Source organism: Hibiscus syriacus, unplaced genomic scaffold, assembly GCF_006381635.1.
Source record: "Hibiscus syriacus cultivar Baekdansim isolate YM2019G1 unplaced genomic scaffold, ASM638163v2 tig00111309_pilon, whole genome shotgun sequence".
In the NCBI taxonomy this organism is placed as follows: Eukaryota; Viridiplantae; Streptophyta; class Magnoliopsida; order Malvales; family Malvaceae; genus Hibiscus; species Hibiscus syriacus.
In genome coordinates this window covers 393791-418390 of record NW_024063052.1, presented here as the reverse complement: position 1 = coordinate 418390, position 24600 = coordinate 393791, and the positions used below count along the sequence as shown (strand labels likewise).

The 24600-nt window shown below is 33.2% G+C and overlaps 2 protein-coding genes, 1 long non-coding RNA gene and 1 pseudogene across 3 annotated transcripts; 2 read left to right on the top strand and 2 right to left on the bottom strand.

Moving 5' to 3' along the window:
- The first annotated feature begins 486 nt into the window (after nucleotides 1-486).
- Nucleotides 487-19060, top strand: LOC120158211. The gene is made up of 3 exons (XR_005519207.1): nucleotides 487-499; nucleotides 12726-12731; nucleotides 18925-19060. It is a non-coding gene; the product is annotated as an uncharacterized LOC120158211 (long non-coding RNA).
- Nucleotides 7076-8626, top strand: LOC120158207 (annotated as a pseudogene).
- On the bottom strand, nucleotides 13757-14717 carry LOC120158208 (probable glutathione S-transferase). Its single transcript, XM_039169102.1, has 2 exons — nucleotides 14322-14717; nucleotides 13757-14131 (listed from the first exon to the last, which is right to left on the bottom strand). The coding sequence occupies exons 1-2, from the start codon at nucleotides 14628-14630 to the stop codon at nucleotides 13772-13774; spliced, it is 669 nt and encodes a 222-aa protein (XP_039025033.1). The 5' UTR covers nucleotides 14631-14717; the 3' UTR covers nucleotides 13757-13771.
- Nucleotides 18299-19134, bottom strand: LOC120158209 (15.7 kDa heat shock protein, peroxisomal-like). Its single transcript, XM_039169103.1, is given in 2 exon segments — nucleotides 18299-18817; nucleotides 18947-19134. Coding segments are annotated over 2 exon segments (429 nt in total). The 5' UTR covers nucleotides 19086-19134; the 3' UTR covers nucleotides 18299-18527.
- Nucleotides 19135-24600: the final 5466 nt, after the last annotated feature.

Genomic DNA, 24600 nt, shown 5'->3' with positions numbered 1-24600 from the left:
GCAAACAATGGGATCAAGATGGAGACAACAGTTCCCATGACACCGCAGCAGAATGGCGTAGCAGAGCGCATGAACATAACTCTGAATGAATGTGTCAGAAGCATGAGGATATATGTCAGATTGCCCAAATATCTATGGGCTGAAGCTATCAACACTGTAGCTTACCTGATCAACCGTGGGCCCTCAATTCCTTTGGATGACAGAATACCAGAGAAAATTTGGAGCAAGAAAGAAATAAACCTTTCACACTTAAGAGTGTTTGTATTTCTTATGTACACATAGATTCTGCTGAAAGAAGTAAACTTGATACCAAGTCCAACAAATGTTTCTTTGTTAGTTATGGTGGTGGTGAGTTCGGTTACCGATTTTGGGATTACGAAAATCGAAAGATCATCAGAAGCAGAGATGTCATTTTCAATGAAAATGTGATGTACAAAGACAGGGCAACCATAGAATCAAGTAGCTCCAATACCGAAGCTGAAACAAAGGAAATTGCTGAGTTCGAGGAGATTTCTAGAAATGATGTTCAAATCAGTCCTGAAGCAGTTCAAGAAGAACCAGGCACACCAGAACTAAGACACTCCTCTAGAATTCCTAAACCAACCCAACGTTATTCGCCTTCTTTGCACTACTTGTTGCTAACTGACAATGGTGAACCAAAGAGTTATGATGAAGCAATGCAGGTGGAGGATTCAGTCAAGTGGGAGTCTTCCATGAAAGATGAGATATACCCGCTTATGTCAAATCAGACGTGGGAATTAGCTGAATTACCACCAGGCAAGAAAGCGCTCCATAACAAGTGGATCTACAGGATCAAAGAAGAGCACGATGGGAGCAAACGCTACAAAGCAAGATTGGTTGTCAAAGGTTTTTAGCAAAAAGAATGTATTGACTACAATGAAATTTTCTCTCCAGTTGTAAAACTGTCTGCAATCAGACTGGTATTGAAAATTGTAGCTGCAGAAAATTTACATCTTGAGCAGTTAGATGTAAAGACAACTTTCCTTCATGGTGATTTGGAGGAAGAAATCTATATGAGGCAGCCAGAAGGCTTCATAGAGACAAGCAAGAAAAACCTGGTATGCAGGCTGAAGAAAAGCTTGTATGGTTTAAAACAAGCTCCTAGACAGTGGTACAAGAAGTTTGATAGCTTCATGAGTAGTAGTGGTTTTACCAGATGCCAAGCAGATCATTGTTGCTATATTAAGAGGTTCGACAACAACTTCATTATTTTATTATTGTACGTTGATGACATGCTCGTTGTAGGCTCAGACATGCAAGAGATTATAAACTTGAAGCAAAAATTGTCGAAGCAGTTTGCTATGAAGGATATGGGCACTGCAAAGCATATTCTTGGGATGAGGATTAAGAGAGACAAAAATTCAGGGACTCTGATGTTATCACAAGCTGAGTACATCAACAAAGTACTCTCCAGGTTCAACATGCAAGATGCTAAACCAGTAAGTACACCTTTAGGTGTTCATTTTAGACTCTCCAAAGAACAGTCACTAAAGACGGAGAAAGAGCGTGCTCACATGGTGAATGTGTCGTATGCCTCAGTAATTGGAAGTCTGATGTATGCCATGGTTTGTACCAGACCAGATATTGCTCATGCAGTGGGAGCTGTTAGCAAGTACATGAATAATCCAGGCAAGGTACACTTGGAAGCTGTCAAATAGATCCTCAGATATCTGCGAGGTACTACAAACAAAGCACTTTATTTCAAAAGTGGAGATACGATACTGACAGGCTATGTAGATGTTGACTTAGCCGAAAATATTGACATCAGAAGGAGCACTACAAGGTATGTCTATACTCTAGGAGGTACTGCAGTGAGTTGGGTTTCTCAACTACAAAAGATAGTTGCTCTCTCCACAACTGAAGCAGAATATGTCGCTGTTACAGAATCCAGCAAGGAGATGGTTTGGCTCCAAAGTTTCTTGGAAGGGTTAGGCAAGAAACAAGAAAACAATGTCTTGTATTGCGATAGTCAAAGTGCTATTCATCTAGCAAAGAATCCGTCTTTTCATTCCAAGACGAAGCACATACAATTGCGATATCATTTTATCTGGTCTCTTCTGGAAGATCGGATTTTGAAACTTGAAAAGATTAGTGGAGCTCAAAATCCAGCAGACATGTTGACAAAGACGGTGACCACGGACAAACTGAAGTTGTGTTCAGCTTCAGTTGGAATGTTAGGTTAACAAGACCAGAAATGCTGCTGCATTGATCGAGGTGTGAAGACAGATTAAAATCAGTCTTCAAGTGAGAGATTGTTGGAAAAGTCAAACAAAGGGGGCTGAAAAATTCAACAAAGGGAGCTGGGAGCTGCATTTTCAACTAAGGGAGGCCACCAAATTGGGTGGAATTATGCATCGAATTCGGTGCAATTAATTGTGTTGAAATTTTGAGATGGGTAAATTGCACTTTAGTCATTGCACTTTAGGGTATTTTCAAATATTAGTCCTTAAGCTTCAACTATAAATACCCTTATCCATTTAGCTTTAAAATCATCCCAAATCATTTCTTTCTCCCAATACTAGAGAGCTTTCTTGTGAGTAGTGAGTGTTTTGTAAAACACCTGTAAATTTTCTCTCTTAGTAAAAGATCTACAGCAGTCCGGAGACGTAGGCATAATTGGCTGAACTCCATTATCAATTTCGGGTATTATTTTTCCGCTTTTATTTCGCATTCTCACTAATATGGTTATAGGGAAATTACTCGTACTCGTTTATTTTCCAACAGCAACGAGGACTGGAAGATGTAGAACACGTACTAAGATCGTGTACAACAACAAGAATAATATGGACAACACTTATAAAAGAAACAAAGCTGACAGAGTTCTTTTCGCTCAACATCAAGGAATGGATTTATAAAAAATCTTGTTTATCCTGCATATTTTGCAAAGAAAGGAGATAAGTGGGATACAATGTTTGGTTACATCAATTGGAACCTTTGGAAAAGAAGAAACAAACGAATCTTCGATCCGAATAATGGAGATAACGAACTCATTATTGAGAGGAGTTACCTAGGGATTTAAATTGCGGTCGCGGCCGCGGCTGCGTTTTCAGTCGCGTTACGTTTATCGCGGACGCGGATGTAACGGATGCTATCGCAGATATTGCGGGTATCGCGGGCGTGAATTGTTTTTAAATTCGCAAAACTTATTATAAAATATAATAATTATAATTATTATTATAAAAAATCACTTTTAATGATTTTTAGAGTATTTTGTAACACTTATAGACTTTTATTAATACATAAACATAATTTTTATCATCATTAATTATTTTTGTATTTATTTATACATTTTTTAAGAATATTATATTAACTCATAACAAATAAAAAATAAAAAATATTGTATTTTAAAATTAATGAAATTAAAATCCAATTTCCTTAGTTATTAGGATTTAATTATTTTTAAAACTTTATATATTTTGTTCTTAAAAAAACTGCAGGATTTTATTAGAAAAACTAAACTAAAACAAATAAAGTCCTCCGGCTGTAACCCATCCCATTACATCTTATCTAAAGCAACCCTACACTGGTCAACAAAAGAAAATAGGAAACTAAAACTTATTCAGCCGTTTCACCTTCTTCTTCCTTTCGAAATGTGCCATTGAAAAACTTATAAGAAAGCTTTAAAATTTTTGTTGAACCTGAAGTGCTCTGAACCTCTATCTTATTTATAAAGATTCTGTAATTAGCATCTACGTCGGCATATATGGAATTTCCTCAAACTCAGAACAATTCTTCTTCTTCATCCCTTTTTCTTGATGCGAGCAAGTGCGCAACTTGATTCCCCTCTCTCGGTGTAAACCTAAATTCAAAGGTATGTAATTCTTTTATGTATGAGTTGCTATTTTTTTGAAGTCACTGTGTTGTGGTGATGTTTGATGTTGTAACGGGGATTAACGAAAAAAACAGTCCGTTATAGCCGTGATCGACCGTTACCCGTTAAATTACTGCCGTTATCGACCGTTATGGATGTGATTCCGTTTCACACCATGATTTCGGCTGATATCGGTAACGGGGGCTGTCGATACCGCGATATAACGGCCGTTATACCGTTACACGGCCGTTTTGAATCCCTGGAGTTACCAAATGATGCAAGTAACATCCAGAGCTATTGAGGCCTCAAAGATAGTGTGTTTTAACAAAGGAATTCAAGAAGGACAAACTAGTTGGATCCCACAGCCCTCAGGTTGGTTAAAAATGAACTCGGATAGAAAGGGCGACTGGAATGGCGTCTTGCGGAGGAGTTATAAGAGATGAGAAAGGTAATTGGAAGATTGGTTTCCACAAATCAATTGGGGTTTGTTCAGTAATTGAAGCGGAACTACGGGGAGTATTTGCAGGATTAAGGTGTGCTTGGGAGATTGGAGCAAACAAACTACTTATTGAAGTTGATAGCCAAGATGTGTGGAGAGGTTTACACAGCAAGTCCAACGAGAATAAACAATTTGGCACTATATTGATCGAATCATTCGAAGAAACTGGGAAACCAAGGCGATCCACGCACGCCGTGAAAGGAACAAGATAGCGGACAACATGGCCAAGCTCAATAGACCAGGAGAAGCTCGCTGCATTAGATTCCAAGAGCCTCCAACGGAACTGGCTGCAGCAATTCAAAAGGAGACAGCCTCTGATTAGTTAAATAGGATATTTCCAATTTTACCACACAAAAAAAAAAAAAAAGATCAAGTAGTTAGCCATTGAAATTCGATCCATCACCTTCACTCTATATAAGGTGCTCTTAATAAATATCTCCCATTGATTACTATGAATGGATATAGATGTGAATATGAAGAATTGGGACTCAATTCAATTTTATAATATTATTTTTATGTAAATTCGACTTTAAATTGGATTAGACTTTTTAAGGGGGAAAATCAAGTTGAGTTCAAGTCTATGATGAAAAATCTTCACTTTGAGATATTAATATATTATCTCTTATATAATTGGAGATAATTATAATAATACATCTTTTTATATTTTTTTCAAGTAGGTCCCTTTTTATCTAATAAAAATTGAATCGATTGAGTTGTAACCTCCTAAAACTGAGTCAAACCAGGTGAGAAGTGAAAGGATAAAAATACTCAAATTGAATTTAGATTAATCAAAAATTTAATTCAAATGGACTCATACTAATTTCTAATAATTATTAATTGATTCTCTCTAAAAATCCGAGTTCAAGCAGCTACATCTACATAGCGTATGTACATTGTCAATAAATTAAAAAATTCTAAACAAATACTATCCGGAACTATTAACAAAAATTGATTCTCAAATGCTTCATATGCATAATAATATATGTATTTTTGTTAGGAGCCGAAAAGTATGAGAAAATGCATGCATATATTACAAATGCGCCACAAATTAACTAAAGGCAATGGGATCATAATATCTATTAATTTATGAATACCAAATTGTCAATCTTCTTCTTCTTCATCACGCCTGATTAAAACTATACCATAATTAGCCTTTTGGGTTTGGTGCCATTTTCTTTTTTTTTTAATTTAGATTTTATTTTTTTATAATAGGGTTGACATAACATATATATATATAATGATTTTTTTTGAATTAATCGTATTTGATATATTGACCGACTAATCCATATCAGGTACTGCAGAGGCGAGGTCGACCCTCTCAACCCAGTTTACTCTATTCGCAAACGTCAGGATTCAAACCCCATACATTGCTTAAAAGACCTAGTGTCTCGTCCCACTAGATCAACTAGTTGATAGTTATAATGATTAATTTTGATATGTATTGGTTGTAATAGTTTAAAGCACTAAGTGATTCCCATCCCTTATAGTAGAAAAAGTTGGGTGGTGATGATCGAATAATGCCATGCAGTGCAACGCTGTTCACTTTTGCTCTACTAGAGCTCTCACCTTCGTTGTATAAATATTTGGAACCAATTCAACTATCATACTTCAAGAATAATTTACAATTTTGCTCTAATGTCTTATTCTTATATTGAACACTTGAAAAAATTAATATCTAACCAATATGATACTCACATTCGATAGATATTTAAAGCTTTATGGTATTTGAGACTCATATCTTTTTTAAAAAATTGATGTGATCCCTCTTCTTCTTCTTCTTCTTCTTCTTTTGCATTTAATATCATTCTTAAATTGAAAAAAAATTAAATTTTGCTCTTTATGTAATAAAATCAAATGTTAACCTTTATGGTATTGACGTGATAGTTCACGGTGTTGACGTTGCGGTCCACAATGGTTGATGATATGTTATATGGACTAAATTGAATTTATCAAGTCTGAGAGTCAAATTGATTTTCTAAAGTTCAAAAGATTATTTATTTTAAAATTTAAAATATTAAAAATTAAATATTCAAATATTTAGAAAAAATTAAATATAAAATATTAGGAGAAAAATGACACAAGAGAAAAAAAACAACTAGAATTTTGATGAATTTGAAAAATATTATTTTATTAAGATAAATAGTTATAATAATAAATTATGATTATGTACTTATTATTTAAATCTTTCTTTTCTTATAACATATGGTATAATGCTTTCGAATTTCACTCACCATCATACAATAATTGATATACAATCATGTGGAATCTCAAGCACATTTTGATGTTGGCCATCAAATCATTGAAACCATCTATGTATTCTCATTCACAATCCATATTTCATCATATAATAATTTCCTCCCAACAAAGTTATTATTAATATTAAAATGAAACTTAATATATATAAGTATATTTTCATCTTTCTAATATTAAATTAGAAAAAAAGAACTTCATGAGAGATAGAATGAAACAATTCCCAAGAAAAATATATTAATCTTAACAATTATTATAAAGCAAAGTAGTAATGTATTATAAGATCTATTAAATATTGCATAAAATAACAAAAGGTTATGATTTGGAACTGACCCTTGGGAGCTATCACATGGTCCTTTTCAAGCCACCCCCCTATTTAAGCACTCCGTTGATGCATTCTTCCCTTCAAACAATCAACATTCAATTCTCTCTTCTCGATACCTTGAAGGAAAAAAACTCTTTTTTAACACCTTTACCATTAATTTTGTATCGCAATGGAGAATTTGTTTCGCCATGTGGGTCAGGATCAAGGTTTCTTTCAACGTAAATGGACTTTGGTCAATGGTTCAGTCATCATCGGTGCCGGACCATCGGGGCTAGCCACCGCCGCTTGTCTCAGGGAACAAGGGGTGCCGTTTGTGGTACTCGAAAGAGCCGAATGCATTGCATCGTTGTGGCAAAAACGGACCTACGATAGGCTAAAGCTTCATCTTCCTAAACAATTCTGCCAATTCCCTAAAATGTCTTTCCCTGAGGATTTCCCCCAGTATCCAACAAAGAGACAGTTCATCGAGTACCTCGAGTCATACGCTAAGAATTTCGGCATCAACCCGAAGTTCAACGAGTGCGTGCAGTTGGCTAGGTACGATAAGACTAGTGGTTTCTGGAGGGTCAAGACTGTTGTCACAAGTGGTTCGAACAAAACAGAGTTCGAGTACATTTGCCGTTGGCTCGTGGTGGCCACAGGTGAAAATGCCGAGCGTGTGGTGCCTGATATCGACGGATTAGATGAGTTCGGCGGTGAAATTATCCATGCTTGTGATTACAAGTCCGGGGAAAAATTCCAGGGCAAAAAAGTGCTCGTCGTCGGCTGCGGCAACTCCGGCATGGAAGTTTCACTTGATCTTTGCAACCATAATGCTTCACCTTCAATGGTGGTTCGCAGCTCCGTAAGTTATCAAAACATTAAACACACATCAACATATACTGCTTAAACAGAAATATGATCCTAACTCTCTCTTTTCCATTTCAACAGGTTCATGTTCTGCCAAGAGAAATTTTTGGGAAATCAACGTACGAATTAGCATTTTTGATGCTGAAATGGTTACCCATTTGGCTTGTTGACAAGCTGCTGTTGATTTTATCCTGGTTGGTACTGGGAAACATCGAGAAATATGGACTGAAAAGGCCATCAATGGGTCCATTAGAGCTGAAGAACACTAAGGGAAAACCCCCGTACTAGACGTTGGTGCATTGGAGAAAATCAGATCAGGTGACATTAGTGCTGTCCCTGAAATTAAGCGTTTCACACGTGGACAAGTCGAGCTCGTTAACGGCGAAAAGATCGATATCGATTTGGTCGTGCTCGCCACAGGATACCGTAGCAACGTTCCTTGTTGGCTCCAGGAAGGTGAATTCTTCTCTAAAAATGGATTCCCAAAGGCTGCTTTCCCTAATGGATGGAAAGGAAATGGTGGATTGTACGCTGTTGGGTTCACAAGGAGAGGGCTCTCTGGTGCTTCATCGGATGCCATGAACATTGCTAAAGATATCGGCATGGCTTGGAAGCAGGAAACTAGCAGCAGACTAAGAGGACTGTTGCTTGCCATAGACGATGCATTTCACAGTTCTAAATAAAAGAATTATTTGATCAGCATATAGGAAATTATCTTTGTTCTTTCCATTTTTTTATGTAAAAAATAAAAATACTATACTATATACACTCATAAAAAAAACTAGTACAGGCTGACAGAGCCCTCTCCAATGGCCCAACTTCTGATTTTCTTTGGGCATTTTTGTAAACTTGGAGGATGATGAGGCTTCCTTTCTTTATATTGTTTGTACCATATTCAGATATCAAGTTAATGATACAGTTTTCAAGATTTTACTCTTAGTATTTGTACTTACAATCAGTAAATCCATGACTTTTTCTCTATGATTAGAACTCATTAAATGACCTCGTTGATAAAAAGAAAATATCGTTAGTCTTAGATAATTCGAATTCGAACTACATCTATAAAGTGTGTGTTAATATTTGATACATGAACTCATTCTATTCAAAATGTTTCAGGCATCTATTTTTATCCATGATTCTTTGGTCTATTTCTTGGATTCTTGCTGCTTGAGCCCTTAACCATAAGTTTTTTTCACAAATTAAGTGTTACACGATACATGCCATACGCTTACAAATAACCAATCAAAAATCAAAGGGTAAAAAGACCCACTTGTTTCCAATGTTGTTGAGACATGGAAGTTGAGTAGGACACATGATCATAAGGCTCAATGGAACCTATGTCCAACAGCACCCACCACTATCACTTTTTTTATTTTTTTTATTTTAAAAAAAAAATTATCTTCGTGGATAGCCAAGCTCCAAGATGGGGTATGGACACATCAATATTCCTTTGAATTTTTATTTTCTTTTTCATTGACCAACTTACGGAAACAATCTGAGGCTTAAAAAAGGTCGGGTGCCCTTGCACATGGATAAAGAAGAGCCTCCAAAGTTTTTCATATATCCTAAGAGGTCATATTATCTTTATTTTTTATTTTCTGACTGCCGGAGGTCTTCCACGGAAGCTGCACTCAACCGGAGTTGGGGGCAGCCTACTAACCTACCTCCCCTTACCCTATTACATATGAGAATAGGGTTTTGTTGTTGTTGTTGTGTAAGAGGTCATATTAGAATCAAACCAAAAGGTTTACAAACTCGACTCCTCAAGGCTTTATACTACATATGAAATGCTATGTCTATATAACATATCAAATAAATTCAGATTTATTATTTAGATGAGTATGTCTACAAGATAGTTTAATAGATCAAATTACATATATTATCACAAATCAATATGGATTTTACACATATAAATATACATATATATATATATATATGTATGTATGTATGTATGCATAGAATATACTCTGTTCAGAATTAATAGTGACCAAGAAGAAATGTCTATAGTGTTAAATACATATCCATATTTGATACTTATCATGAGCCTGGATAACCTAATGTGTACTCGTTCTATGGTTGAAAACATCATCTGCATGTTTTTCAAACCCTTGCCTAGATTAAAAGGCGGAAAATATCATCTGCATGTTTTTCAAACCCTTGCATGTGTTGTTATTCGTATTTGTGCTTGAAAAAAAATAGTTTTGGCCGAGGAAAAGGGGTTGTCGTTCGAAACTTTTCTTTTAGATCTACACAACTCCGAGGCCGTTTTGGAAAAATACTAGAATATTTAAAACGAGGGAAGGAAATGATTTTAAAAATCAATTTTTTTTCGAGGTTTGTCGCCGATGAACGGTCACTTATGTATTATTTCATATTTTTATTTATTTCTTTTTGATAATTCGTATTATTAAGTATATATATATTAATTATTTTTATTCTAATATTATTTTAATGTTTTTTAAAGTTATCATATATATATATATATATATATATATTTATAACTATTATATTTATTATTATTTTACTATTACGTATATAAATATATTTTTCTCTTTTGCTACTATTATTATTTTACTATTAACGTATATAAATATATTTTTCTCTTTTGCTACTATTATTATCATTATATGTATATTTTTATTGTATTTTATTTTTTATTTTTACTTTTTTTTAAACATATGCATATATATACATTAATTATTTTTATATTTTATACTTCTTTATTTTTTGTTTTCATGTATTTATATTATCATTATTATATATTTACTTTATTAAATTATTTTTTTTTCGTTATTATATTTATTATATATATATATATATTATATCATAATGCTTTTTTTTGTTTATTCATTCTTACTATATTATAGGGATACATCACACTCATTTTAACTACGTTCTACCCCTTATCGTCTTTTCCTTCCCAACAGTTATACTTCACCAAACCTTGACTTTTTTTTTACTTTCTTTTGGTGTGATTGCGTTTTTTTTTATTTTACTACTTATTATCATTATATTATTTTGCACTTAATAATTATATATTTTTATTCCTCTTTTAGTTTTTCATCATTTTTTTTTATTTTTTCCCTTCTATTTTCTTTATTTCATTTACTCTTATTTCCTTTTTCCTTTAACGTTTCTCGACTTTTTAAGGGTACTCTTTCAAATTGATTGGAGGTAAGTAATTTTGGATCATATGTTACCTTTAAATTTTAACTTTCGATTTTCTTAATTAAAAACAACTGGAAATTACGTAGTACCGAAAGGGCGGTTCAAGGGTGCTAATCCTTCCTTGACCGTAACCGACTCTCGAATCCGACATATCTTTGGTAAGACGCAGATCAGGTAAGATATAAGGTATCCGATTAACCTATTTTTTTTAAATAAATAATCGGTGGCGACTTCAATCCATTTTCCTAAGTCGAAGCCCAATTCTGGGGCCCAACCGAAAGACGGTTACGACACAATTGTTATTACATGTTTCCGGTTCCTTTTAATTTAGACATCACTGCTAACGACAGTGAAGAATAACCACATGGGACGGCTCCCAAAATCACTTCACAAGGGACCCCATCATCATTTTCATCTTGTACAAAAAACCATAGTCTTTGACTCAGATTTTGTTCCTTCACATGTTACTGTCCTCTACGGACTCTGGCGAGGTGGACCTAAACTGAGCAACGAGCATTGCTTAGAACATGCAAGTCTAATGAATGGTTCAATCCCTTTACAGCTTGACCTGTTTTTTTTTCCTCCAAATAATTGAGTTATTTGGCTTTAAACTCATGTGTTCCTTATAGGTAAAAGGTCTTAAGAGGATTTGCTTATATGTGCCTTCCTAGATGAACAACTCTTTCCCGTACTGATTTCTAAACATACATTCTAGTGAAAAGGTGACTTGAAAGCCTCGAGTTTCTGACTGCGATCGGGACAAGAGCCTCCGGCTCGTTTGAGTTTGAAAGATGAGAAACCCATATTCCCATGGAAACAGAACAAGAACTTGGTTTTGTCCTATATCCGGGGAATGAGATAAGGACAGAAAACAGGCAAAACTTCAGTTCCATGATGAGTTAGTCCAAATCTATACACAGTTTTTTAGTACAATAATAGTGCAGAAAAGCTAGATATGTTGATGGATATGTTTCAATGAGATTTTGATTGAGAAACTGACTTGACAAGCTTATCAGGACATGATAATATGTTGTGTTTCTAGTTTGATTGAGATTTACGAAGCAGGAGAAAGTTCAAAAGTTTCAGACAAAAACCATAGTGGAGAAAAGATACAAATTCAGATGTGATAGCTAAACTGTTGAAGGATTCCATATGTAAGAAGGAAAAAACAAGAATGATTTACAAAACAATCAATTTAGTGTGTACATTTTATTCTTGAAATTTACAAATAATTTTTGCCAGTGGGAGTAAAGAACTTTAAAACCCAGAGAATCATACAAGGGTGAGTGGCGATATCATGTAATTACCTCAAAAGCTTAATGTCATGGATGGACTGAGGGCTGTGGAAGATTAATCACCTGAAAATTTTAAATTATCAAATATTTTAAAATTTATTTATATTTTTTTATTAATAATCTATTTTCGCCTCCCTTTTAAAAGGCTAAAATTACACGGTAGACCCACTAGAATTATACTATCTTCTGTTCTTCATATTCTCAAATTTTCTGTCAATCTCTTGACTAAAATTCTAAATTACAGGAAAAGAGTTTGACAGTACGGATTACATGATAGTTTATACATATTGGAGGGGGATCAAGATTCTGCACCTTATCAATATCAGACCTTAATTAGTTGACTAGAATAAGGATGTTAACTGTAAGAACACCCATCATTTCATGTTTTTGAAAAAGCTATTTCTCAATTTGTTTGAAAAAAGTCAGCTCGACTCTTTAGCATGCGAATGTATGTGATTATGCAAAGCATACATATCTTATTAAATCATTATATTTATAACTTTTTAGGCTAAAGTACACAAATGGTCCCCTGACAATAGGGCTTTGTTTTGTTGAGTCCTCCAACTATTAAAATTACAAAATGATCACTCGACATTTCATATGTTCCAAACTTGTCATTTTCCGTTAAAATTTTGACGGTTGTCTAAGCTGGACGTTAACCTACTGACTGGTATATGATAAAATTATATTTTAATGATGTATATTGACATCACTGTTTCTTACAAACACTGATTCGACAACATAATATTTTTAAGCACTAATTCAATAATATAGTATAAACGAAGACTCAATCCATAAAATACAACTCAAACGGTCAGGGATCAGATTTTATCATATTCCATTGAGCATGATAACGTCCAACTCAGACGGCTGCTAAATTTTTTAATAGAAGAGAACGAGTTTAGAACACATGAGTACTCGAGTGACTGTTTTGTAACTTTTAATAGTTAGAAAACTCAACAAAACAACGACTTATAGTCTATTGATCATTTGCAACTTTTAATAGTCGATAGACTCAACAAGCAGTGCCTTATAGTCAAAGGACTATTTGTGTACTTAACCCTACTTTTAAATTAAAACTAGGATCAAATTGAAGAATGTACAAGTATTGAGATCAAATTGGGTATTATACAATAAAAATTAACTGCCAGTTAACTATTCGTTAACTATTGATGACTTGATTAAATTATTTTAATAAATTAAAGATATAATTGATAAAATTTATAATTCAATGGTCAAAATAGAATCGCTCCAATAGTTTAGTGACTACAAAGTAACTTATCCAATTTATCGATGATTTGTCGACTTTTTTTAAAAAGTAATCCTGTTGTGGTTTCATGAGAGTATGTTATGTTCCTAGTTCGGACAAACTCACGTACGGTCACCTAAAAACCCTTAACTGTTGGAACCACCGATTTCGATCTATTGACTTTTCACCTCGCCTTATTTACGTGTCTAAATAACATTATAAAAGAGGGATAAATCCCGAATTTCAGTGAAGTACAGGGACTAAAACATAAAAGAAGTGTGTAAATAGTGGTAGCAAGCAGCATCTAAGAGGTCCTAGCTGCAATGAATTCCTGCCTCCGGGACTTGAAATAAGTCGACATTTTATGAGGGTCGGGAAGGTTGTCCTTGATGGATGGCACTTGCTTAAAGTTTTGAGCCCATCGGTGCAACCCAGGGAACTTTTCAAGCCGTAGAAGTTCAACACCGGCTGCGTCAGCTAACACATCGAGCCAACAAGCGATCCATCCGTAGGCAATGTCAGTTAATCCCAGCTTTTCACCCCCAAAGAATTTCTTGTCTCCCAACCCATCCTCTTCTATAGTTTTCAGCAGCTCCTCAGCTTCTTTTGTTGCCTTGGCTTGCTCTTCTCCAACGCTATGGAAGAATTTGAAAACTACAGGAGCCTTTTCACCATTGGAAACCAAAATTTAGGTGACCCAAAATGGGTTCTTAAAAAGAAAATGAAATGGGATTTTTCATGTTTCGTATAAAATGAAACGTTGGAAGTTAAAACGCTATAAAAGCAAAGATCAAAATAACTATTCAAACACATATTAGGAACGATTTTTGTCCTTGTGTGTTCGTGTAATTTACCTTATCTTCTCCGAACTTGGTCCAGAAGCGAGCCACGGTCCTTTGATGGGGGTCTTGAGGAAGCAAAGGGTTTTGGGGCCAAATCTCGTCGATGTATTCCAGTATAACAATGGACTCTGCTATTGGTTTCCCAGCATGAAGCAGCACAGGGATCTTCTTATGGATTGGATTATACCTGAGGAGCAATTCGCTCTTGTTGAAAGGATCCTCTTCTATATACTCAAACTCAACCCCCTTGTATTTAAGAGCCCATAAAACCCTGTAACTAAATGGACTGCCCCAATTTCCTAGCAACTTCACTTCCTCCATTCTTTTTGAAAGATTTGAAGATTTACTGCAATTCCAGTGCCAGGCCCTTTTATGGCACAATAGTTTCTTGCTCTCCACGTTCTTGCCTCCATACTAAAGTCAAAAGTTTGATTTTTTTCTACCTGTCACTTAGACTAATTATATAATATTAATATGGCTACTTGCACAAAAGTTTGCTTAATGCAATAGTTTATTGCGGTGTTTTGAAAACCGGACCGGTCGGTTCAATCGGAAACTGTTGTTTGGTCCGTTTCATTCTACACCGGTTAAACCGCTATTAGTGATCCGGAAAGAACCGTTGAACCGGCTGTGATCTGTTCGAACCGGACCGAACCGTAAACCGGTTGAAAACCAGTTCTGTTTTTTTCCTAAAAAAAATTAAATCAAACGACGTCGTTTGTTAAACGAGCCGAGTCGAACTCGAAAATTTTAAAAGTAAGCTCAACTCGACTCAAAAACTCACGAGCTAAAAATTATCAAGTTCAACTCAAACTTGAAATATAATATTGAAACTTGAACTCAAAAAGGCTCGAAATCAAAAAAAATTAGAAGCTCGATTGAAGCCTGAAATTCACGCTCGATTAAAGCAAAAGAATAGTTCACTCTGTGCTCACCAAAAGGCTCCACGATTTTGAATGTCAAATTACCTCTATTATTTATAGAAGTCAGTTAAGATGCTCTTCTATGTTTCTTAGTCATGTGGGATTGTTTTGTTTTCATATTTTCTCTTTAGACTTTTGTGATGCTCTTCTATGTTTCTTAGTCATGTGGGATTTTAAAAAAAAATTAAACCAAACGACATCGTTTGTTATGATTTTTTTGGTCACAAATTTATTTTTTGATTATAGTTATATAATTATATTTATTATTTAATATGTTTTACCTTAAATATTATGTTGTAGTTAATTTGAATCATTTTGTTTCACTTGATTTTATGGTTTTTAACTTATATATATATGTTATAAATTGCTTTGAATATGACTTGTGATATAAAAAATTATTTTTTATTAAATGTTTTTTTATATTTTTATTTAATTTTTTTAAATAATTAATTAATTATGATATCATCCGGTTCTTCCGACCGGTTGAACCACTAAACCGATAACACAGCGGGTTCGTTGACCGGTCGGATTATGAAAACCATGGTTTCTTGCTCTACACTCCACGTTCTTGCCTCCATACAGGGATATTTAATATAGGATATAGAATATTATGGTACCTATATATGATGTAGCGTTTCAATAACTCTCATTATTAACTGAGATAAAATATTGTAATTAAGTAAATTTGACATTTAATTTTGTTAAAGAACCTAACTAATTAAAACCCAATTACCATTTACATTCAATATGGGCTTTAAGTATCATTTCCAGGCCGACTGTGTAGTATTCCTGCACAGGCTACAGAGCAGATTTTAAGAATTGATTGAATTAAGGATAAACTACATTATTGGTTACTGAAGTTTAGGAGTTCTCTAATTTTATTCATTAAACTATTAAAAGTATAATTTCACCATTAAAATGTTTGAATTATTTTTTTAAATACAAAAACTAGATCGTTAAATCATTAAGATTTAAGACCCTCCACCTTTTTTGAGAAAAATAAGGTGACCTCTTACTTATTTTCCACATAAGATAACCCTTGAATCGAAGAAAAATCAATCAAATCTTTTGACGAACGAAAATTATCATTGACTATTAGAGATGGCAAAAAGTAAGATTGGGTCAGGTTTTGACCAACTCGATTCAACTTGAAATATATATATTATCTACCTGCATCAATTCCGATCCGAAAAATATATATTTTTCATCTGATTCGACCTAACCCAAAAAATATACTTTCCACTCAAACCTACCCAACCCAATCTTTTAAACCCGACCAAATTTGACCTGACCTAACATAAATTAAGGATCTAATTAAAAATTATACAGAGAGAAGAGTATTATAGCAATTATCCATAAATTAATATGATAAATTACTCCATTATCCTTGGGTAATGTCGGAGGTTTTTCACCCTCCACCAAAACCTAATCCGAACCTGAATTTTCTTTAAAACAACCTGACCCTATCAGGTTGAGTTAGGCAAGAACACATCAATTTCAGGATTAAATTACCATTCTTATTAACAATGTTGTTGATGTGGTGATGTTCAATGCTGATATTATAGTTCTTAATTGATTATAATGAGCTAGAGACACTTAGGGCTAGTTTGATATAACTCCTAGAAAGCGACTTTTAAAAGTATCGTAGAAACAAACTTTTAAAAGTGATGTACAAAAGTGGGCTAACTAAAGAGTGAATTGTATTTTGTTTCCCTTCAAATATACTCAGATCTATATTCATTTCAATTAAACTCTATTCTTAAAATAGACTTGCAATTACTAGGTTTATATAAGTGTTAGAAGATTAACTGAAATTAGGTTGATCAACTAATTACAATTAATCTTCTAACATCCCGAAACAAGTTGCAGCTCAAGGTGTTCCAGATCAAAATCTGAAATTAGGTTGATTAACATCCCGAAACGTATGATTAGTGTATATAAATGTTAGAAGATTAACTGTAATTAGGTTGATTAACTAATTAGGCTGACATGCGAAGCCTTATTTCCTGTAATTATGTTGACATTATAATACTTGTAATGCTTGTTTAAATCAAATAATTTAGCATTATGAAGTTGGTAAATAAAACATAATATAGACATGGTAAATAAAATATCTTTATTGTACATAATTCAAAGCTATTCAAAAATAACTCCACTTACTACAATAATTACTTAATTAGTAAAGACATAGTCACACATAATTAAAAGCTATTCATAAATCAACATTTTTTCTACAATTAATTTAATTTTTTAATCTTCTCTAAGATTTGTTTACTACGTCGGATTGATAAATTCTCATATTTGTCTTTCATTTTTTTCTTATTTTTAATTTTCTAATAATTATTTTTATTTTTCACCCCTCTATAAGTGATTTGCTACATCAAATTTGTAATTCTCTATATTTATGTTTCGTCGTCGTCTTCTTCTTCTTCTTCTTTATTTCCATCGATTTTTAACTCTTATTCAGGTTCCTTCTTCTACTTATCTTCTTTAACCCTTAACATGAATGCATAATATATCAACTCATCATATGAAGATGAGCTTGAATCTCAATTGTCGAAGCTCTAATCGTCAAAAACATAATTAACATTCGATAAATAATACCCAATTTGATATTACTAATTTATTTTTTGGTTCTCAAAATTTTGTATTTTTTCTCATACAAAGGCCAACAACTCAATCCTGATTATACTAAAAATTTCAAATTTGACAGTTAAAACTTATTACGTTCACGTAATGAATTCTAATAAAATTTAAAAATATTTTATGTCCGTGAACCAACGTTTATATAACGGCTATAATTTTTAAATTTAAATAAAACTAATTAGGAATTCTAAAAATGATAATATAATATTGAACCCAACGGGCCTCATAGACCTGGGACATTAGAAAACAATTTTCTAACAAATCATCGTAGTTTTCAAAATAAAATTGGAGTTAATGCCAAATAAATAATAAAATTGGAATTACATATTAAGCCAAATAAATAATGCAATTGGATTTTAGACCCCAATTTTTTCCGAAAATATTATACCATCAAGAAGAATATAAGGGAAAAAATTAAAATCTTCAAAAATTGAGACTGCTATTTCAACACCCCTAATTTATCCCGCAAAATGATGTTCTTCAACTCTATTGGAGTTATAAATTTTTTTGTTGGTTACAGGAGCTATAAAAATTTTAAAGACAAGTATTTATGCATAAATATGATTACAACCTTTTATTTTCATGATAATTTCAGTATAACTTTTATTTCACAACAATTTATTGAAAGCTTAGAATTTCTCAACACTTTTCAGCCTTTAAAGTTTCTAGTAATGTTGATATTACGCACTTTAGATGGCTTCGGGGTAGAATCTTTGGGAACAACAATGGTGAGGACACCGTGTTCCACCTGGGCCTTGATCTGGTCAACCTTCACATTTTCCGGCAATTCAATTTCCCGAGAAAAATCAGCCCTACCCGTCCCTCTCTCCGCAACATGCCAAACAGTGTCCTTGCCTGGCTCTCCTCTTTAATTCCTCTCCTTTTATTGCATTATGTTGCCGTCTTGTACCTGCACTTTTATGTCCTCTCTGCTGTATCCTATATATAATACAAATTCACCAAAACAAACAGTAGTCTCAGCTTTGACTTTGAATTTTAGTGGAGGAAATTGCTAAAATCCATAACTAAAAGAAAGAAGATTAAAGAGAATGGACGGGGAAATTAAACCTGGGACGTTGATCTTGAAGATGTGAGCAGTCGGAGATTCGAGCCAATCCATGAGGGCCGTTGATCCAGACCATTCACGGAATATTGGAGGGCTCCAAAATAGGCGCCTGAAAGGGTGGCCGAATATACCGTCCGCCATATGCTTGTATTGCCTGAGCTCGAATGCGCGGAGAAGGGAAGGGAATGAGAGCTTATAAATACCAGTGTTGAAAGGATGCACGAAGACTCGAGAATATCCGGAATGTTCCCGGGGCTTGGGCTTATCTGTTTTTTTGGCATTTTCTAACAGCTTCTGTGTGTTTGTTTGTTTGTGGAAAGATAATAATTTTATGGGTAACAAATAACAATAGTCCCTAAACTTTTAAGAATAGTGCATTTTGGTCATATAACTTTTAAAACGTATAATATAATCATCAAACTTTTAGTTTGTTTTTAATATGGTCTCTACCGTTACATTCAGTTAATTAGTGCTGACGTGACACGTTATCTCTATCAACTATTCTTCTGTTTCTTCTTCTTCTTTAACAGAAAACTAATCAAATATTAAACCAAAACATATATACATAAAATAGTGAATAAAAACACTGTAGTCCACAAACCCATCGCCTTCTTCATATCGTCTAGACCCGATTCTTTCAGCTTTTGGTACTCTCTACACTTCAATGGAAGATGAACCCTGTAACCCCAATTCCATTTCTTGATTACATTGCAAGGAGGCTTGGTCTAAAAGGTGTAAAACTTTCGATTAAACCAAACACCCAAAACCGCTAGGATTTTCTCACCAACAAAACTAAAGGTGAATTTCAACAAAATTTAAAATCTAACCAGAATTCAAACCTATTACAAACATAAACATCTTCAGCAACAATGGAACCTAATACAAAGCTCGTTTAAGATAGCATTGGAAAATGCTTATAAGATCAATAAACAAATCCGAAATGCCAAATCTTTCTGTAAGCACGTTCTTGCCAAGCATCATCAGGACGATCAATAATCAATATATCGATGAGCACGCATAGCATCTGCAGTCACCATGATTAATTAAACCAACCGAAACCTAAATCCGGAGACTAATGTAGACACACTATAAGAGGGTTAAGTGTACTCGGATAAATGAAAGGTTATAATTCAGTAGAAAAGGGATGAGAATAATCCAAATCCACCCATTTCTTCGAATCAGAAACGGCACAAAGCATTTGAATGTCCAAACTTCACCAATTCCAATTAGAAAATCAACTTAGAAAAAACATAAAACCATGGTTTTCAGAACCAGACTGGTTAGCGAACCGGACATGCTACCGGTTCATCGGTTCAATCGGTCGAACCGGTCCGACCGGTCGAAAAAACCGGACGACGTCATAATTGTTTAAAAAATTAAATAAAAATACCAAAAATATTTAATAAAAAATATTTTTTTATATCACAAGTCATATTCAAAGCAAGTCATAACATATATAAGTTAAAAACCATAAAATCAAGTGAAACAAAATGATTCAAATTAACTACAACATAATATTTAAGGTAAAACATATTAAATAATAAATATAATTATATAACTATAATTAAAAAATAAATTTGGGGCTAAAAAATCATAATAAAATAATATTGTTTGGTTTAATTTTTTTTTAAAAACAATCTCACATGGTTAAGAAACATAGAAGAGCATCCCAAAAGTCTAAAGAGTAAAAATATGAGAACAAAACAATCTCACATGGCTAAGAAACATAGAAGAGCATCCCAACTAACTTCTATAAATAATAGAGGTAATTTGACATTCAAAATCATGGAGCCTTTTGGTGAGCATTGAGTGAACTATTTTTTCACTTCAATCAAGCTCGAATTTTAGGCTTCAATCGATCTTCTAATTTTTTTTGAGTTCAAGCCTTTTTGAGTTCAAGTTTCAATATTATATTTCCAGTTTGAGTTGAACTTGATAATTTTTAGCTTGTGAGTTTGAGTTGAGTTGAGCTTACTTTTAAAGTTTTCAAGTTCGAGTCGAGCTCACCAATACTCGAGTTCGACTTGGCTCGTTTAACAAACGACGTTGTTTGGTTTAAATTTTTTTTTAAAAAAAAATCCCGATTTTCCCAGTTTTTCCCGGTTTTTTCCGATTTTTTCATGTTTTCAGCCGATCCGGTTCAAACGGTTCAGCGATTCTGGCCGATTCACTAATAACGTTTCAACCGGTTTAGATTGAACTGAACTAAGCAACGGTGCCCGATTGAACCGACCGATCCGGTCCGGTTTTCAAAACAGAGGTCTTCACACAGGAAAACAGTTCAACATCAAATCCTAAACTAGCAAGAACACAAATAAACTAAAAACCCAACAACTAAGATGAAAACAATAATTTGAAAGAAACCCAGAGGTGAAAAGAAAGAGTACGATATGTTCATTTGACGAAAGAGGAGGCCAAGAGTGGCAAGATAGCAAAGGAGAACGATTAAGACATCGTAAAAGAGAGAGAGAATGGTTGAATTGCGGTAGGCATGGTAGTAAACCAAAGTACCATATACAAGCAATCCCAATGCTTTGCTCACTTCGCTACTCCCATCGCCTTCAATCATCTCTTTCTTGTTCAACTTGGATTGTTTCAGAATTTTGATTTGCCGTTGGAACCTGAAGGCTTAATTTTCAATTTCTCCTTGGCTTCCCCCGTTGTGGAATCAGATTTTAGACGCCTTGACTCGTATTCTTTCTGTTCTTTTCTTTTCCTTTCCTTTTGTTCTTAATCAATGAATAAAATATAGGATTTGGGTAACTGGGTTGATCTCCAAAATCCTAGCGGTTTTGGGCGTTTGGTTTACTCACTATTTTATGTATATATTGTTTGGGTTTTTATATCTGATTAATTTTATGTTGAAGAAGAAGAAGAGGAGTTGATGGAAGTAACGTGTCACGTCAGTCCTTACTAACGGAAGGTAACGACAGAGATTATATTGAAAATGAATTAAAAGTTTGATAATTATATTAAAAGTTTTAAAAGTTAGGTGACCAAAATATAAGCATCCAAAAAGTTTGAGGATTTTTTTTATATTTTACATTGATTTTATAATTAAAATTATAGATAATTTTATTTGAATTCTTTGAAAAAGTTTGTTTCTAAATACGTTTAGAGTTTTTTTGGTAAAGAAGTTATTATTATTTTTAAATTAATAATTAAATTTCAAAATTTTAAACAATATAGACATGTGCAACATATTCAAACCTTTAAATGTTTAAAACATATATATTTTGCAAAGAAAAATTCTACGACGATGGACGAGTACAATTAACGATGAGCATCATTAATTAGATTCCTCTCCAGTTAACTACTTTGGTATATTTTAGGGTTAACTTTATTTTAATTTATTAAAATTAGAACTAGATTGATAGAATATATATGTAACAATGATTAAATGTGTAATTATACCAAATATTTTAATTGCCACATCAACTTTTCTGTTAAATATTAATGGCAAGCGGTTTTATTGAATGCATTTAAATAGTACTTGAGTGATCTGTTTGACAAAATTTCAAAAATAATTATCAAAACAAAAATGAGCAATAGTTAGGTGGTCACTGGTATAATTTACCTTTAAATTTTCAACTAATTTATAATTATACGTTGAGATGTTTAAACTTTTAACGTTTTATAAATTTATCGATGTTCATCATTAGTGGTATTCATCGTCGCTCGTCGAGCGTAGAAGAATCCTTTGCAAATATATACTTTTTTTTATATATATTTCTACAAATCAAATAACGTTTTTTTCATTAACAAACGACACCATCCAAAAATTATAATCTTAGGTCAAATTATTAATTTTATTTTTAGACCACGTGCGGAGCACATTGATTTTATATTAATATTAAATATATTGCATTCGATTTTATATATTTATTTTAATTTATTATTTTTATTTGATATAATTAATGTAAAATAATATTTTTCAAAATTTTAATATTATAATTAAAATATTACAAAGAAAACTAATTACGAAGGTTATAGGTTTCAAATTTGGTGAAATACAGGCTCACACATCAATCAATTCTAGAGTCTTACCTTTTTCAAAATAATAAGCTATGGATTGCAAACCTTTACTTACTTTCTGTTTAGCTCTAAATATAATTTTCATGTCTCTAAATTTTGTCTGAGACCGCAAAACTCGTTCTTCAGCACTTTCGAGGTTTTTTTGCTTTAGATTTCTATATACATCATCTCGGGAGGCTTCTGATTACTCATCTGTATTCACAACTACTTACTTTGCACAATTATGTTTAAGAGTGTGTAAAAAAATATGATCCGATTTATCAAGTGATTCAATTCGAAAATTTGGATAATTGATTCGTTTTGTATTTTTGGATAATTTGGATTGGATATTGGAATTTTTTTGGATAATCGGATCGGAAACAGGATTGAATAAATTTTTAATTTCAAATCATTGAAAATCCGAAAATAATTGGACTTTTAGATTTTATATACCACTCAATAAATGAGTAACACAATAACCCGTTAAACCTCTAACACAATAAAAATTAGGATATTTAATTGTTTATTATATGTGAGTAATTATATATATATATATATATATATATATATATATATATATATATATATACCAAAAACTAGTGGAAGGTGTATTTTTCGGGGTCGGATTTGGATCAAGTGGAGGATTTTTAATTTTTGGATCGAATATGATAGACAAAAATCTGACCCAACCCATGCCGATCCCTATATATCCTCCTTCCAGCTATTAGGAGTTGGATGCAAGGGCGAGGGAAGGAGATGGATGTAAGGAAAGACCCTGAATGTAGGTCAATTGAGCTCGATGGACTTGTTCATCTCGAAAAATAAGAAAAAATATTTTAAGATTATTAGACAAAATCATTAATCCGGTAATGAAATAAATAGATAATGATAATATTTAGATAGCATTAAAGATAGAGAACGAGTTTATTTTATCTTAAGATTGTTAGAAGTATAACAATTTGATATCGTAATCACACCTTAGAAGATGAAACAAACAAAATCAAACAAACAAAAATAAATATAGAAAAGAATACTCTATTTGATAGATCAATTGATCGAAAATAGTTAAGGTCTATCACTACACATTTTTCTTAAGACAAAATTTCCATCATTCCTTTAGTGTTCGAGATCGTTGGTCGTCTGTCTCTCATGATACAACGATAGATGATCAACTACGGTAAACAACTGCAGAGATCACGAACTATAGCCTTGCCTTTATCTATCACTGAAAAACTAGTGTAGAAAAACTTTTTCTAAACGTTTTACGTTATTGAATTATGAAAACTTGAAGCTTGCAAACTTGTGAGATGCCAACTTTGGACACAGCAAAACAGGTTTTTAGTGGCGTTTTTAGAGAAAACGTCGTTAATTGCTTACATATAGCGACATTTTTGGACAAACGTCGCGATTCCAAATATATAGTGGCATTTTTGGGGAAACACCACTAAAAATGCGTACTTTGTGGCGTTTATGTAAAACAACGCTGCTATATCTAGATATATAGTGTCGTTTTTGTAATTGATGCTAAAACTCGTACTGTAGTGCCATTTTACTAAAAACGCCGCAATAAACGGATACTTTAGTGGTGTTTTAGAAAAAAATTGCTATAGAATGACAACAGGTGGCGTTTTTAGCGAAACAC